Below are 13,778 nucleotides of genomic sequence, written 5' to 3'. Positions count from 1 at the left end.
ACAGGGGCTAGATGAATGACAATCAAGGACTATGGGGTAAAATAGAGGAGAGACGATCAGCAGTATATAGGTCTGACTGGACGGGGTGAGTATATATACTGCTGACTGGACGGGTGGTGTATATATAGTGCTGACTGGTCGGGGGGTGTATATATAGTGCTGACTAGTCGGGGGGCGTATATATAATGACAGGAGCACACTGATTTCTGCCCCCTTATCACATCCCACCCCTTTCATCACCGGGCCGCCGTACCTATCTCTTCCTCTGACGCCATGGGGTCCGTCATCATCTCTATGGTCACCACGCTGCTGCCAAAGCCGGAAACGCCGCCACATCCTCCAATGTCAACACAGAAGCTGCCGGGGAGCCCCGCTGCGCAGGCGCAACCAAATGAGGCGACGCCCACCTCCAAATGCAGGCCGCCCTCCAAGACACTTACAGCCAAAGCACCCCTATCTGAAATCAATGGCGCACACGCCCCTTTCATTACACGCCCCATTCGCGTGCACCACCACGCTGGCCACGTGACCTCACTAATATCCCGCCCACCGTTGACCACGCCCACCACAACATTCGCCGGCAGGTCCCGCCTACGCCGAGTTGGTGGATGGGGGGTCACGTGTGTATCCGGGGCTTTGCTGAGTGATGACGCAGGGCGTTCTATGAGCAGTCTTCCCAAATCCAACACATTATAAGGGCGTTGTTTTATATTTTATAGCAGCGGTGCGCAAACTGGGGGGGCACGCCCGCGAGGCTTCCGTGTCCACTCGTCTCCATGACAACGCGGTGTCAAATGACGCAACGTCATATGACCCCGCAGTGTCATGTGACACCCGTTACCATGGAGACGCGCCGTCAAATGACGTCGTTGATCACGTGACGTGATATCACATGACCCTGAGGCGTCATTTGACGCTGCAGGGGGGGCCCGACACAAGGCGAGAGCAGGCAGAGAGGCGCAGCGCAGGAAGTTTGCGCCCTCTGTTTTATAGCATAGAGATAGCAATAAACTCATCTCTGTGCCGTGCACTGATTTCATACCTGATAAAAGTCTGTGGGCACTCATTTATGTTTTATTCCTATTTCTGTACCTCTCCGATCGACCCAATCAGGGTTGCCACCTTCGTCAGAAAGCTAACCCAGAGATTTGAAAAAAATATATAGCACCTCTTGCATCCTCCTAGCATCTTCCCCCCTGCAACCCTCTTCAATATGGCTGCGTGGCATCAAATGATGCTGCGTTGCCATGACAACGGGAAACTAAGTGACGTCACAATGTCACACAGTGTCACGTTGCCATAACAATGTGGTGCCGCATGACGTAGTGACGTTTGTAGCGTCTCGTCATGGCAACGGGTGTCACGTGATGCTGTTCCGTGAGAGTGAGTCTCTGCTATATGTGCCAATAAAGCAGTTGTATTTATCTGAGAAGTCCCAGTCTGTAATCTTTACCACAAGGCAGCTGCACCGCCTCACCTGCTTGTATCCTTCGCTCGCACAGTGATGTCATCGCCGCCCAGCATGCACCCACTGTGTAGCATCTGCACACGCATGTAGAAGCTTCATCGCTCCTCTGACTAAAGGGATACACCTGTGCTGTCTCCCTCAGCCAACCACAGCCAGGCATACACCTGAGTATGCTCCCAGCTCATTGGACTGTTCTGCCTTATATGCTCAGTCTGCCCTCTGGCACATTGGCTGAGCATAACCTTGTTTATGTGCGCTGTATTCACTGCAGTCCTGCCTGTCTGAGCCTTGCCTGTCTTGTTCTCAGTTGCCTGACCCTGCTAGTTATTTGGATTCCGTACTTCTCCGCTCCTGACCACGGCTTACCCACGACGATCCGCATCTCTCTAATCCCGACCTAGGCTAAAGTACCTGCAACGATCCATACCTCTCCAATCCAGACCTCGGCAAGTATCACTGACCATCCTGACCTCTCCTACCCCAGCTACCTCAACCTATCTACACGCCAGACGCACCCTCGCGGCTGTGGATTGGCGTCCACAGTGGATGTGGATTGACGCCTTGTTTGTGGTGAGCGCATCGTTACAGTATGCTCAGCACTACAAACATGGACCTCGCTGAGGTGGGGCAAGTCTTCACACGTACGCCAGCATGTTTTCGGAGATTGAGAAATATTTAAAGCAGAACGACCGATGCATGGACCTACAAGAGAATCTCCTGTCACTCACGGTCCGGGCCCAAGCCCCTCCTCCTGCACCTGCTCCTTCGGGTCCTGCTGCCACCACATCTACACATGCCTATGACCCTGACATCCGAACCCCAACTTCTGACACCCAATCGTTACGAGCCGAGGGTTTCTTAATCAATGCTTTATTCAGTTCGAAATTATGCCTTCTCGTTTTCCTTCTCAAAGATCCATGGTGGCGTATATCATTTCGCTACTCACCAATGATGCACTGGCCTCGGCTTCCCCCATCTGGAAGCAAAGATCGGACCTTACTCAGGACATAGGACAATTTGCCCGGGAATTCCGCAGAGTCTTTAACACACATGGTCGCAAGGTAACTGCTGCTTCCTCTCTTTTCCACATTTCCAAGGGAAACCGTCCTGTCGGTAGATACGCTCTTGAGTTTCGTCCTATCGCTGCTGAAACAAGATGGAATAACGAGTTGTTATCAGCTGCCTTATGGCAAGGTCACTCTGAGACATTAAATGATGAACTCGCTGCACAAAAGCGTCCTACCGATCTTGAGAAGTTGATCGCTATCTGCATCCGTGTTGATCAACGTTTACAGGAAAGGAGGTCCGAAAGATCCCGCCATCACCTGCTCCCTCCGAGGGTGTTTTCTCCCCAGGTGAGCACACCGGAATCTTTTCACCCTGATATCCCTGAACCCATGCAACTAGGTGGTAATAAGTTGTCCGCCATAAAGAAACAATACTGACGCAACACGCAATACTCTGTCTGTACCGTGGCAATCCCAGTCATCTGGTACTTCATTGTTCTCACAAGTCGGAAAACGCCAGCTCCAAATGAGGTCCACGGGAATCACATTGGGAACACTTTCTTTATCCCCTATCACTGCGAAACCACCTACCAGGATTTTGCTTCCTGTTATGCTCACCGGCGAGGGCTTCCACGTTTCTGCACTGGCCAGTGTGGATTCCTGGTCGGAAGGTAATTTTGTCGATCAAAGTTTTGCCGAAAGGAATAAGATCCCCCTCGTTTGCAAGAGATGTCTGTTGGGATTGGAAGCCATTGATGGCCGACCTCTGCAACCAGCATCTATCTCCCTACAGACCATCCTCTGTCTTCATACTGGTGAGGATCATACAGAGGAGATCCAGTTGGATGCCATCCACACCCCTTCGGTGGACGTTATTCTTGGTCTCCCATGGCTGCAACTTCACAATCCACACATCGATTGGTCTCACAAGGAACCTGTCCTGTGGAGCCCCTTGTGTTCCAAGAACAGCATTGTACCCATCAAAATAATTAGTGCAGTTACTGCTCCCAAAGAAGAGAAGGTAAAATTGCCTGAGGTCTACGCCGAATTTCACGGCATATTTGATAAAGCCAGATCTGAGGTCTTACCCCCGCATCGTCCTTTTGATTGTCCTATTGATTTACTTCCTGACTCTGTAACTCCTAGGGGGACTGCTTATCAACTTTCTCTCCCCGAGACTGAAGCTATGAAGGAATATATCCATGAAAATTTTCAAAGGGGTTCTACTCGTAAATCTTCTCTCGCCGGTGCAGAAGGTTTTTATTTTTGAAAAGAAAAAAGACGGATCACTACGACCTTATATTGACTACAGAGGTCTTAACAAGATCACCATTAAAAAACGCTATCCCTTACCATTCATTCCAGAACTCTTCGATCGCCCCAATGAGCCAACATCTTTACTAAATTGGATCTTCTTGGGACCTACAATTTGGTAAGGATTCGCCAAGGCGACGAATGGAAAACGGCTTGCAATACCAGTGACGGCCACTATGAATACCTCGTCATGCTCTTTGGTCTCTTTTACTACCCTGCTGTCTTCCAAGACTTTGTTAATGATATTTTCAGAGATCTGCTCAATTAATTTGTAGTCATTTATCTGGACGACATAATGATCTTTTCTAAATTCTCACAGCAACATGTCAGCCATGTTAAACAGGTACTTCTACGCTTACAGGAAAACCATTTGTTTGCCATGCTGGAAAAGTGCCACTTCCATCAAACTTCCACAGCCTTCCTGGGATATATCATTTCTAACACGGGAGTTACCATGGATCCAGCTAAGGTAAAGGCGGTTCTGGATTGGCCTCATCCCACTACTCTCAAGGCTGTACAGCGCTTCCTGGGGATTGCAAATTATTACCGCAGGTTTATTCAAAATTTCTCCTCAGCAGTAGCCCCCATCACAGCTTTTACTAAGAAAGGTGCGGATCCCGCCTCATTGTCGACAGCAGCTAATCAAGCTTTTGATTACCTGAAGACCGCCTGTGTTTCTGCACCCATCCTTATCCATTCGGACCCCAAGCTACCATTCACCTTGAAAATAGATGTGTCGGACGTCGGAGCCGGTCCTATTCTCTATCAGAGGAAGAAACCTCAAGCCAAACTCCATCCCTGTGCTTTTTTTTCGAAAACATTTTCTCCAGCTGAACAAAATTATGACGTCAGTAACTGGGAACTCTTGAATTGAAATTAGCTCTGGAGTAATGGAGACACGGCTACCTCGACCTATCTACACTCCAGACGCGCCCTCGCGACTGTGGGCTGGCATTTATCAAATCCTCACCTCGGCCTCGTGGTCACACCTTGTTTGTAGTGAGCGCATCGTTACAGAAAGAAGTTGAAAAGAAGTTACTGTACCTGAGGGCTTTGACTGTTCATTATCATGGCTTCTTTGTTCGAGAGCTTCCTGAGACCCCTGGAATTGGAGGGTGAAGACATATAAAGGTAAGAAAAACCATTGAATGTATGTTATTTTCATTTTGCTGGGGTTTTTTTTCATTGTATTTTTGTCATGGTAGTGCTGCCCGCAGACCCGTCCCTAGACTGAGGTGGAAAGTATAATACCACACACCCGCAGCAAAGGAGTGTGTCCGGAGTGTGGTAGATTCGTTGCCAGGCCAGGAGTCTTTAGTAAGGTAACCAAAGGTACTTGCCATGTCCGGAGATAGAAGTATCGTGGTGATTGCGTAGCCGGGGGTCGAGGGTGCCAGAGGTCCGGGAGGTAGAGGAGCAAGCCGAGATCGGGGGCGGAGAGAGACTGCGTAGTGAGGAGTAAGCCGGGGTCCAGAGCCAGAGGGAGAGTCGAAAGCCAAGCCGGGTCAAATCTGAAGTACACGAAAGAACAAGAGCACAAACGAACACCAGCCCAACTAGCAGAAGCTATGCAGAGCAATGATTCCCAGGGAGAACAGGGGTAATATATGTGGAGAACCAATCAGGGAAGGAGGCAGAGCGGGGATGTGCCGTGGAGCGCTTTGCAATTGGTGCAGGCTGTAATCCTTGTCTGTGTTCAGCTGTAGAGCATAAAGGCAGGAGCGGGGCTGCAGCTGTAGACGGGAGGCGTGACCAGAAGCCCAGAGGGGTGAATAAATTACTGCCGGTGGCGCGCGCTGTGTAAGGTCCTCCTGCGCGCGCCCCGACAAGATGGCGACCGCAAGAGCCAGCGCTGGGCGGGATCGCCGGGCACCACGCTGAGGATACACCAGCAGGGAGCGAGGGGTGGCAGCAACAACCTCCGAGGCAGGTAAGGAGGTGTTGCGTGAGCCCTGCTTCCTGACACTTTTTTCATTTGTATTTTTTTAATTGCTTGCTTTTATTTCTTTTAAATGTTTTTTGGTTGTTTGCTTTTAATTATTTCTGCTATTTCTTTTGTTGTTTGATTTCCAATAATGGGATTTTTTTGTGTTTTCTATTTTTAATTTCTGTTATTCTTTTGGTGTTTGCTTTTTAAATGTGGCTTATTGTTGGTGTTTTGCTTTTTAATAATGGTGTTTATTTGGTGTTTTCTTTTTGTTTTTTGTGTTTTGATTTTTAATGCTGGTGTTTCTTTGGTATTTGCTTTATTGATTTCTGTTATTTGTGTGTTTACTTTTTATTGTTGTTTATTTTGTGATTGTTGATTGATTTTGATATTGTTGGTGGTTGTTTATTTTTTAGGTTGACCATTGACTGTCATAGTGGTAAATCATGCCCATATTATAAAAACAGGCCCAAAAGAAAACACATTACATAGAAAATATATACATTCCAAATGCCCCCTCTCCCCCCCCCCCCCCAATTGATTGGCACAGTTGTACATCATGCCCATATCATGATGTACCACTAGGCCAATCAATTTTTTATTTTTGGCATTTGGAATGTGTATATTTTTTTTTTAATATGTTTTAATTTGGGCCTGTTTTTTTTAGCTTCCCCATTTATTGCTATAGTGGCAAAGCATGCCCATATTACATTTTTAATACTGTGTCAATCAATGGGTAGCGGGGGTGGAGGGCGGAGTAGTGTCCCCCGGAAGGGTGTTTAGGCCTCCAGGGTGGGTAGTGGGTGAGGGTGGGTTAATCCCTTACTTACTATAGAGGTTACTAACCGCTATGGTGATTAAGGGGTTAGGTGACATTAGATTGCATTTTTTATTGTATTGTCGCTGCTAACAATAAAGGCGCACAGCCTGATGGTACTCCCAAAGAGCGGCACCCCTCTTCAAAGGACCAGCGTGCTAAAGGTTAACATTTGCTTGTTGTCTGTGGAAAGTCAACCCCACCCACTGGAATGTTAATGAGCCATGAGGACACCAAGAGCTTTTGTTCACAGCTGCATTGCATCTCAGCCACCCACCCCAGTGTGCATCTGGGTTGCCCCAAAGGCGCACAGCCGACGGGGCACCTCAAGAGCGGCACCCCTCTGCAAAGGACCAGTGTGCTAAGGGTTAACATTTGCTTGTTCTCTGTGGAACGTCAACCCCACCCACTGGAATGTTAATGAGCCATGAGGACACAAAGAGCTTTTGTTCACAGCTACATATCAGCCACCCACCCCAGTGTGCATCTACGTTGCCCCAAAGGCGCACAGCCTTTGGCGCAGCCAAAGGGTGTGAGCCGTTTGCTGCCGTTCGCTGATGTCTGGTGATGTTAAAGCTGCTCTATTTCAATCTTAAACTCACAAATTCCTTTATCCCCTGTACCCAGTTTTCCAACTCTCTCTGTCCCTGATTTGACTGTATAACCCTGTACTTTTAACCATGTATTTTTTATAACTCTGTGCCCAGGGCATACTTGGAAACGAGAGGTAACTCTCAATGTATTAAGTCCTGGTTAAACATTTTTATAAATAAATAAAAATAAAACGGAGGACAAGGATGGTGATGAGGATGAGGATGGCCTTCATCCTGGCAGGCTAGCAGGGGTAAGTGCAAGTTTTATTTACTTTATGCTGCTGGTTTATATTTTATTTTAAATGGGCAAATGATCTATTATCCATATCTGGATAATAGTAATTTTGCCCATTACTGTACTGTATTTATTGGGGGGTGTATTTATTTGAATGTATTGCTGTCACGCTGCGCTCACCACAAACAGGACGGAAGACCGCGGGGCTGAGGTGGGGATTGATAGGCACCGACCCACAACCACGCAGTCCTGTCCGGAATGTGTAGTCCTAGTCGTACCGCGTCGTAGGGTTGGAGAGGTCAGGGTAGTCAGGGTACTTGCCGTGTTCCAGGGTTGGAGAGTCCGGGTAGGTAGAGTTTCGTAGCCAAGGTCCTGGGTAATAGAAGGTAGAGTAGTCGAGTAACGAAGCCGGGGTCAAAGTGCTGGAGAGTGCAGAAATCCAAGTAACAGGCAGGGTCAAACAGGTCAGACAAAGTTCAAGACAAAACTAGACAGCAGCGGTGAGCACAATGCATAAACAGGAGTTTATGCTCAGCAATGAAGGACAGGCAGAAGCAGGTATATATGTGGGAAGGGTCCAATTACCTTGCAGGGGTGTGTACTGGTCCACCAATGGTGTCAGAGAGACACTGATCAAAAACAGCTTGCAATTAGGCTTTCCTGATGCTAGGTCTGGTTGCCGGGCAACCCGCGCGCGTGCGCGATGCGCGTCGCGACGTGATGACGTCATGCGGTTTACTCAGCAAGTCTCCGCCTGTGGGAGGCTCCAGCAGCTCCCTCACGTTCTCCTGCTTCCTGGTTGCCGAGCAACCCGTGCGCGTGCGCGATGCGTCTCGCGGAGCTCCGCCATCACGCCGCTGCGCCTGCACTGCCCTGGCAGTGCGTGGGCGCATGACTCTGCCCTGTGGTGCTTCCCTGAGTCGGTCTCCGCGCGGATCAGAGGCAAGTGTGACAGTATCCCCCCCTTGAGGGGAGACCTCCGGGCGAACCAGAGATGGTTTCTCAGGATGCCTACGGTGGAAGGCAGAGATGAGGCGGTTGGCATGTACCTGATGATGAGGAATCCACTCTCTCTCCTCTGGGCCATAGCCTCTCCAGTGTACAAGATATTGTAATCCTCCTCTGGATATTCTGGAGTTGAGAATGGTCTGAACCTCGTATTCTTGTTGGCCCTCTACCAGTATGGTTTGCGGAGGTTTAGATTGTCCTTTGGAGGATGAGTCTTGATGATAAGGTTTGAGAAGGGATGAGTGAAATACAGAAGGAATCCTCATATTTTTTGGCAGTTCAAGCCGATAGGCTACTGGGTTGATCCTTTTGGTGATGCGGAAAGGGCCGATAAAACGTGGTGCCAGTTTGGGTGAAGCTACCTTTAGCCGAATGTTTTTGGTAGATAACCAAACCCTTTGTCCTACAGAGTACCCTGGGACCTCTCTTCGGTGACGATCCGCTTGTCTCTTGTGTAATATACCAGCGTGCTGTAGATTCCGATGGATCTTCTGCCATAGGTCTTGTAAGTGGCGAATCCTGTCCTCTGCGGCCGGGACTCCAGACTTGGAGATGAGGGAAGGAAGTGCCGACGGATGGAAGCCATAGTTGACCATAAATGGTGACTGTCGGGATGATTCGTTCTGTAGATTATTGTGGGAGAATTCTGCCCATGGGAGAAGTTCCGCCCAGTCGTCCTGAGTGTCAGCGATAAAGCACCTCAAAAACTGTTCCAGAGACTGATTGGTGCGTTCCGTCTGTCCATTGGTCTGGGGGTGATATCCTGATGAAAAGTGTAGGGTAACGTCCAGATTTTTACAAAACGCCCTCCAGAACCGGGAGATGAACTGGGATCCTCTATCGGACACTATGACCTGAGGGGACCCATGTAACCTGAAGATCTCCCTGATGAAAACTTCGGATAACATTGGTGCAGTGGGTAAACCCTTCATAGGGATGAAGTGTGCCTGTTTGGAAAATCTGTCCACCACCACAAGTATTGTGTCCATGCCTCTAGATTTGGGCAACTCAACGATGAAGTCCATCGATATATGTGTCCATGGACGTACTGGGATGGGTAGTGGTTGAAGGAGACCTGCTGGTCTGTTGTGTGGCGTCTTGCTTCGAGCACAAGTAGCGCACGTAGCTACGAAGGCTTGTATGTCTCTCCGCATGTAGGGCCACCAGAATGTGCGTTCGATGAACTCAGTAGTTCTTTTGGTGCCAGGATGGCCTGCAGTCTTGGATGAATGTCCCCACTCCATGACTCTCCTCTGGAATTTACGGGGAGTGAACAACCGGTCCTCCGGAACGTTGAGTCCTGCCGGGATGTTGTTCTGAGCCTTAGTAATGTCCGTTAAGGCACTAAAAGTATTTGCAGCCAAAATACAAGTGGAAGGGAGAATGGTCTCCTGTTGATCCACCTTGTTATCCTCTACCAGGAACTGTCGTGACAAGGCGTCGGCTTTAATGTTTTTTGAACCAGGGATGTAGGAAATGAGGAAGTTAAAGCGAGTAAAGAATAAGGACCATCTTGCCTGGCGAGATCCTAGTCGCCGTGCTCCCTCAATGTACAGAAGATTCTTATGGTCCGTAAGTATCGTGACTGGTGACTCTGTGCCTTCCAGTAAGTGCCTCCACTCTTCCAAAGCCAGCTTGATAGCGAGGAGCTCCCGGTTACCTACATCGTAATTCCTTTGGGCGGAGGAAAATTTCTTTGAAAAATATGCACAAGGATGAAGTGGAGCTTGAGGATTCTTTCTCTGTGAAAGTATAGCACCTGCTCCTACATCGGAGGCGTCGACCTCCAAAAAAAAAGGTAATGAAGGATCTGGATGGGTTAAGATGGGTGCTGAGGCGAATGCCGTCTTTATTCTCTCGAAAGCCTGGAGGGCCTTCTCAGTCCACTTTGTAGGATCAGCTCCCTTCTGTGTGAGTGCCGTGATGGGTGCTACTACCGATGAGAATCCCTGAATGAACCTCCGGTAGTAGTTAGCGAAACCGAGGAACCTTTGGATGGCCTTGAGGGAGAGGGGACAGGGCCATTCGAGTACCGCCTTGACCTTGGTAGGATCCATAGCAAGACCGGTATCCGATATGATGTAGCCGAGAAAAGAGGTGGATGTTTGATGGAAATGGCATTTCTCGAGCTTGGCATACAAATGGTTCTCTCTTAAACGCTGCAGGACTTGTTTGACATGCATCATATGTTCCGGCATGGATCTGGAAAAAATTAATATATCGTCCAGGTATACTATAACATGGTGGTCCAGAAGGTCTCTGAAAATGTCGTTGACAAAGTCTTGGAAGACCGCAGGAGCATTACACAATCCAAATGGCATGACCAGGTACTCGTAATGCCCGTCGTGAGTATTGAATGCTGTCTTCCATTCGTCTCCTTCTCTGATTCTAACCAGATTATAGGCTCCTCTGAGGTCCAGTTTGGTGAAGATCCTGGCTCCCTGGATTTTGTCGAACAGTTCGGCTATCAACGGAAGGGGGTAGCGGTTTTTTATGGTGAGTTTGTTGAGGCCCCGGTAATCAATGCAGGGTCTGAGGGTTCCGTCCTTTTTTTTGACGAAAAAAAATCCTGCCCCCGCAGGTGATGAAGATTTCTTAATGAACCCCCTCTGGAGATTCTCCTGAATATATGTTCTCATGGCCTGGGTCTCAGGAATAGATAGTGGGTATGACCCTCCTCTGGGAGGTATGGCCCCGGGTAGAAGATCGATAGGACAGTCGTACGTCCGATGTGGCGGAAGTACCTCTGCTTGACGTTTGTCAAAGACATCGCGGAAATCTTCGTATATCCCCGGCAGCCGTACCCTGTCAGGATCCGTGACCTCCATTCCTGCCACTGCCTTTGGAGCAGACATGCAATGTTCCAAGCAAAAAGAACTCCAACGAAGTGGTGTGGCCTCTGTCCAGTCAATGACAGGATTGTGGATCCGGAGCCACGGAAGTCCCAGAATGATGTTTGAGGAGGGGGTGTGAATGACATCAAAGGTTATAGTCTCGGAGTGAAAGTCGCTAGTCATGATGTTAAGGGGTATGGTTTGTAAGGAAATGATCGCGGGCTGCAAGGGTCGTCCGTCAATGGCTTCAAGACCTACCGGTCGATCTTTGGGTACCAACGGTATTTTATTCTTGAAGGCGAACTTTTGGTCCACGAAGTTTCCTCCTGACCCCGAGTCCAGAAAGGCCTGTGTCTGTACTGTGAAGGTCTCACCGGATATGGAGATAGGTAGATAAAACCTCGTAAAGGGTTGAGGAGGGGGAAGAGTAGCAGTACCCAGCGTGATCCTCCTTATACTCACTGGGCTTTGGCGTTTCCCGGCTTCAGTGGACAGTTGAATACCAGGTGGCCGTTATTGCCACAGTAGAGGCATAGTCCCGCTCGTCTTCTTCGTTGCCTCTCGATAGGCGAAAGGCTAGTCCCTCCCAGCTGCATGGGTTCATCTAGGGCAGGAGTTGTGGAGAGTAGAGGCCCTATGGTAGACAAAGAAGACGATTGTATACCTCGGGGGTGTTTGTTTCTCTCCATCCTTCTCTCTTGGAGGCGCTGGTCCATCCGGATGCACAGGTCTATCAGGTTCTCAAGTCCAGAGGGACGATCCAGAGCTGCTAATTCATCCTTCAACCGTTCGGACAGGCCCTGCCAGAAGACTGCAGATAGAGCCACATCGTTCCAGCCGGTCTCGGCCGCCACCGTCCGGAAGTCCAGAGCATAACGAGCCACAGTACGGTCTCCCTGAGAAATATTAAGCAGAGTGGATGCAGCCGTAACCTTACGCCCTGGGGTGTCAAACACCTTTCTAAATTCGGTGATGAAGAGAGTAAGGTCAGAGGTCAAATCTGGGCGTTGCTCCCAGATAGGAGAAGCCCATGCCAGGGCGGCGTCAGTCAGCAGGGAGATTATGTATGCGACCTTAGTACGAGAAACCGGAAAGCGAGAGGGCATTAGTTCAAACTGTATGAAACACTGGTTCAGAAACCCCCGACAACCGCTGGGATCCCCTGCATAACGGTTGGGCGCAGGTAGTCGTGGTTCGGAGGTAGGTGTGATAAGTGCAGGAGTGGCTGCGAGTGGAACGGGGTTGGTGGTAGATACTGTTAGACGTCTAACTTGTTCAGTCAGGGTATCCACGTCTTGTTTAAGTTGGGAAACTAGTTGTTCTTTTAGTGTAAATGAGCCGGTAAGTTGCCGGAAGCATTCCTCATGGGTGTCTAAGCGTCGGGCCACCTCAGCGGCGTCCATGTTTGTTGGCTGAGCATATTGTCACGCTGCGCTCACCACAAACAGGACGGAAGACCGCGGGGCTGAGGTGGGGATTGATAGGCACCGACCCACAACCACGCAGTCCTGTCCGGAATGCGTAGTCCTAGTCGTACCGCGTCGTAGGGTTGGAGAGGTCAGGGTAGTCAGGGTACTTGCCGTGTTCCAGGGTTGGAGAGTCCGGGTAGGTAGAGTTTCGTAGCCAAGGTCCTGGGTAATAGAAGGTAGAGTAGTCGAGTAACGAAGCCGGGGTCAAAGTGCTGGAGAGTGCAGAAATCCAAGTAACAGGCAGGGTCAAACAGGTCAGACAAAGTTCAAGACAAAACTAGACAGCAGCGGTGAGCACAATGCATAAACAGGAGTTTATGCTCAGCAATGAAGGACAGGCAGAAGCAGGTACATATGTGGGAAGGGTCCAATTACCTTGCAGGGGTGTGTACTGGTCCACCAATGGTGTCAGAGAGACACTGATCAAAAACAGCTTGCAATTAGGCTTTCCTGATGCTAGGTCTGGTTGCCGGGCAACCCGCGCGCGTGCGCGTCGCGACGTGATGACGTCATGCGGTTTACTCAGCAAGTCTCCGCCTGTGGGAGGCTCCAGCAGCTCCCTCACGTTCTCCTGCTTCCTGGTTGCCGAGCAACCCGTGCGCGTGCGCGATGCGTCTCGCGGAGCTCCGCCATCACGCCGCTGCGCCTGCACTGCCCTGGCAGTGCGTGGGCGCATGACTCTGCCCCGTGGTGCTTCCCTGAGTCGGTCTCCGCGCGGATCAGAGGCAAGTGTGACAATTGCACATTTTATTTTTATGCACAGGATTGATACCATAGACCCACGGGGACCACCCGAGGACCCCCATACACCTGTGGGGACCAGCCAAGGACCCCATGTCACCCGTAAGGACCACCTGAGGACACCCAGACTCATGTGGGGCCCCTGGACACTCGCAGGGAACACCCGAGGAACCTCGGACACCCACGGGGACCACTCGAAGACCTCTTCCGGCCTCTGGTATCAATTCTGTGCAGAAAAAAAGGCTTTTGTTTGTTTAGGGGGGTGGGGGGTTGTTTGGGGTACAGGGGGTGGGTTGTGTATTGGTGGGTAGTAGATATTGTAATGTTTTTGGGTGCAGAGGGTTTGAGTGAAGGGCCAAGTACCC

The 13,778-nt window shown here is 49.8% G+C and overlaps 1 protein-coding gene across 3 annotated transcripts in view; it reads right to left on the bottom strand.

Moving 5' to 3' along the window:
* SLC36A4 (solute carrier family 36 member 4) overlaps nt 1-520 on the bottom strand; it is a 273,729-nt gene extending 273,209 nt beyond the window's left edge. For 2 of the 3 annotated variants that reach the window (XR_012800035.1, XM_075592526.1), the window contains exon 1: nt 254-518. Coding sequence is in view for 2 of the 3 variants with exons in the window: in XM_075592526.1 (XP_075448641.1) it covers nt 254-500 (247 nt within the window). In the remaining variant the exon portion in view is untranslated. Of the gene's footprint in view, nt 1-253 lie in introns of all 3 variants that reach the window. The other variant, XM_075592525.1, reaches the window with a different exon arrangement.
* Nucleotides 521-13,778: the final 13,258 nt, after the last annotated feature.

This window comes from Ascaphus truei, chromosome 3 (genome assembly GCF_040206685.1).
Source record: "Ascaphus truei isolate aAscTru1 chromosome 3, aAscTru1.hap1, whole genome shotgun sequence".
NCBI lineage: Eukaryota > Metazoa > Chordata > Amphibia > Anura > Ascaphidae > Ascaphus > Ascaphus truei.
The sequence above is the reverse complement of the archived record's forward strand: the minus strand, read 5'-3'. Positions and strand labels throughout refer to the sequence as shown.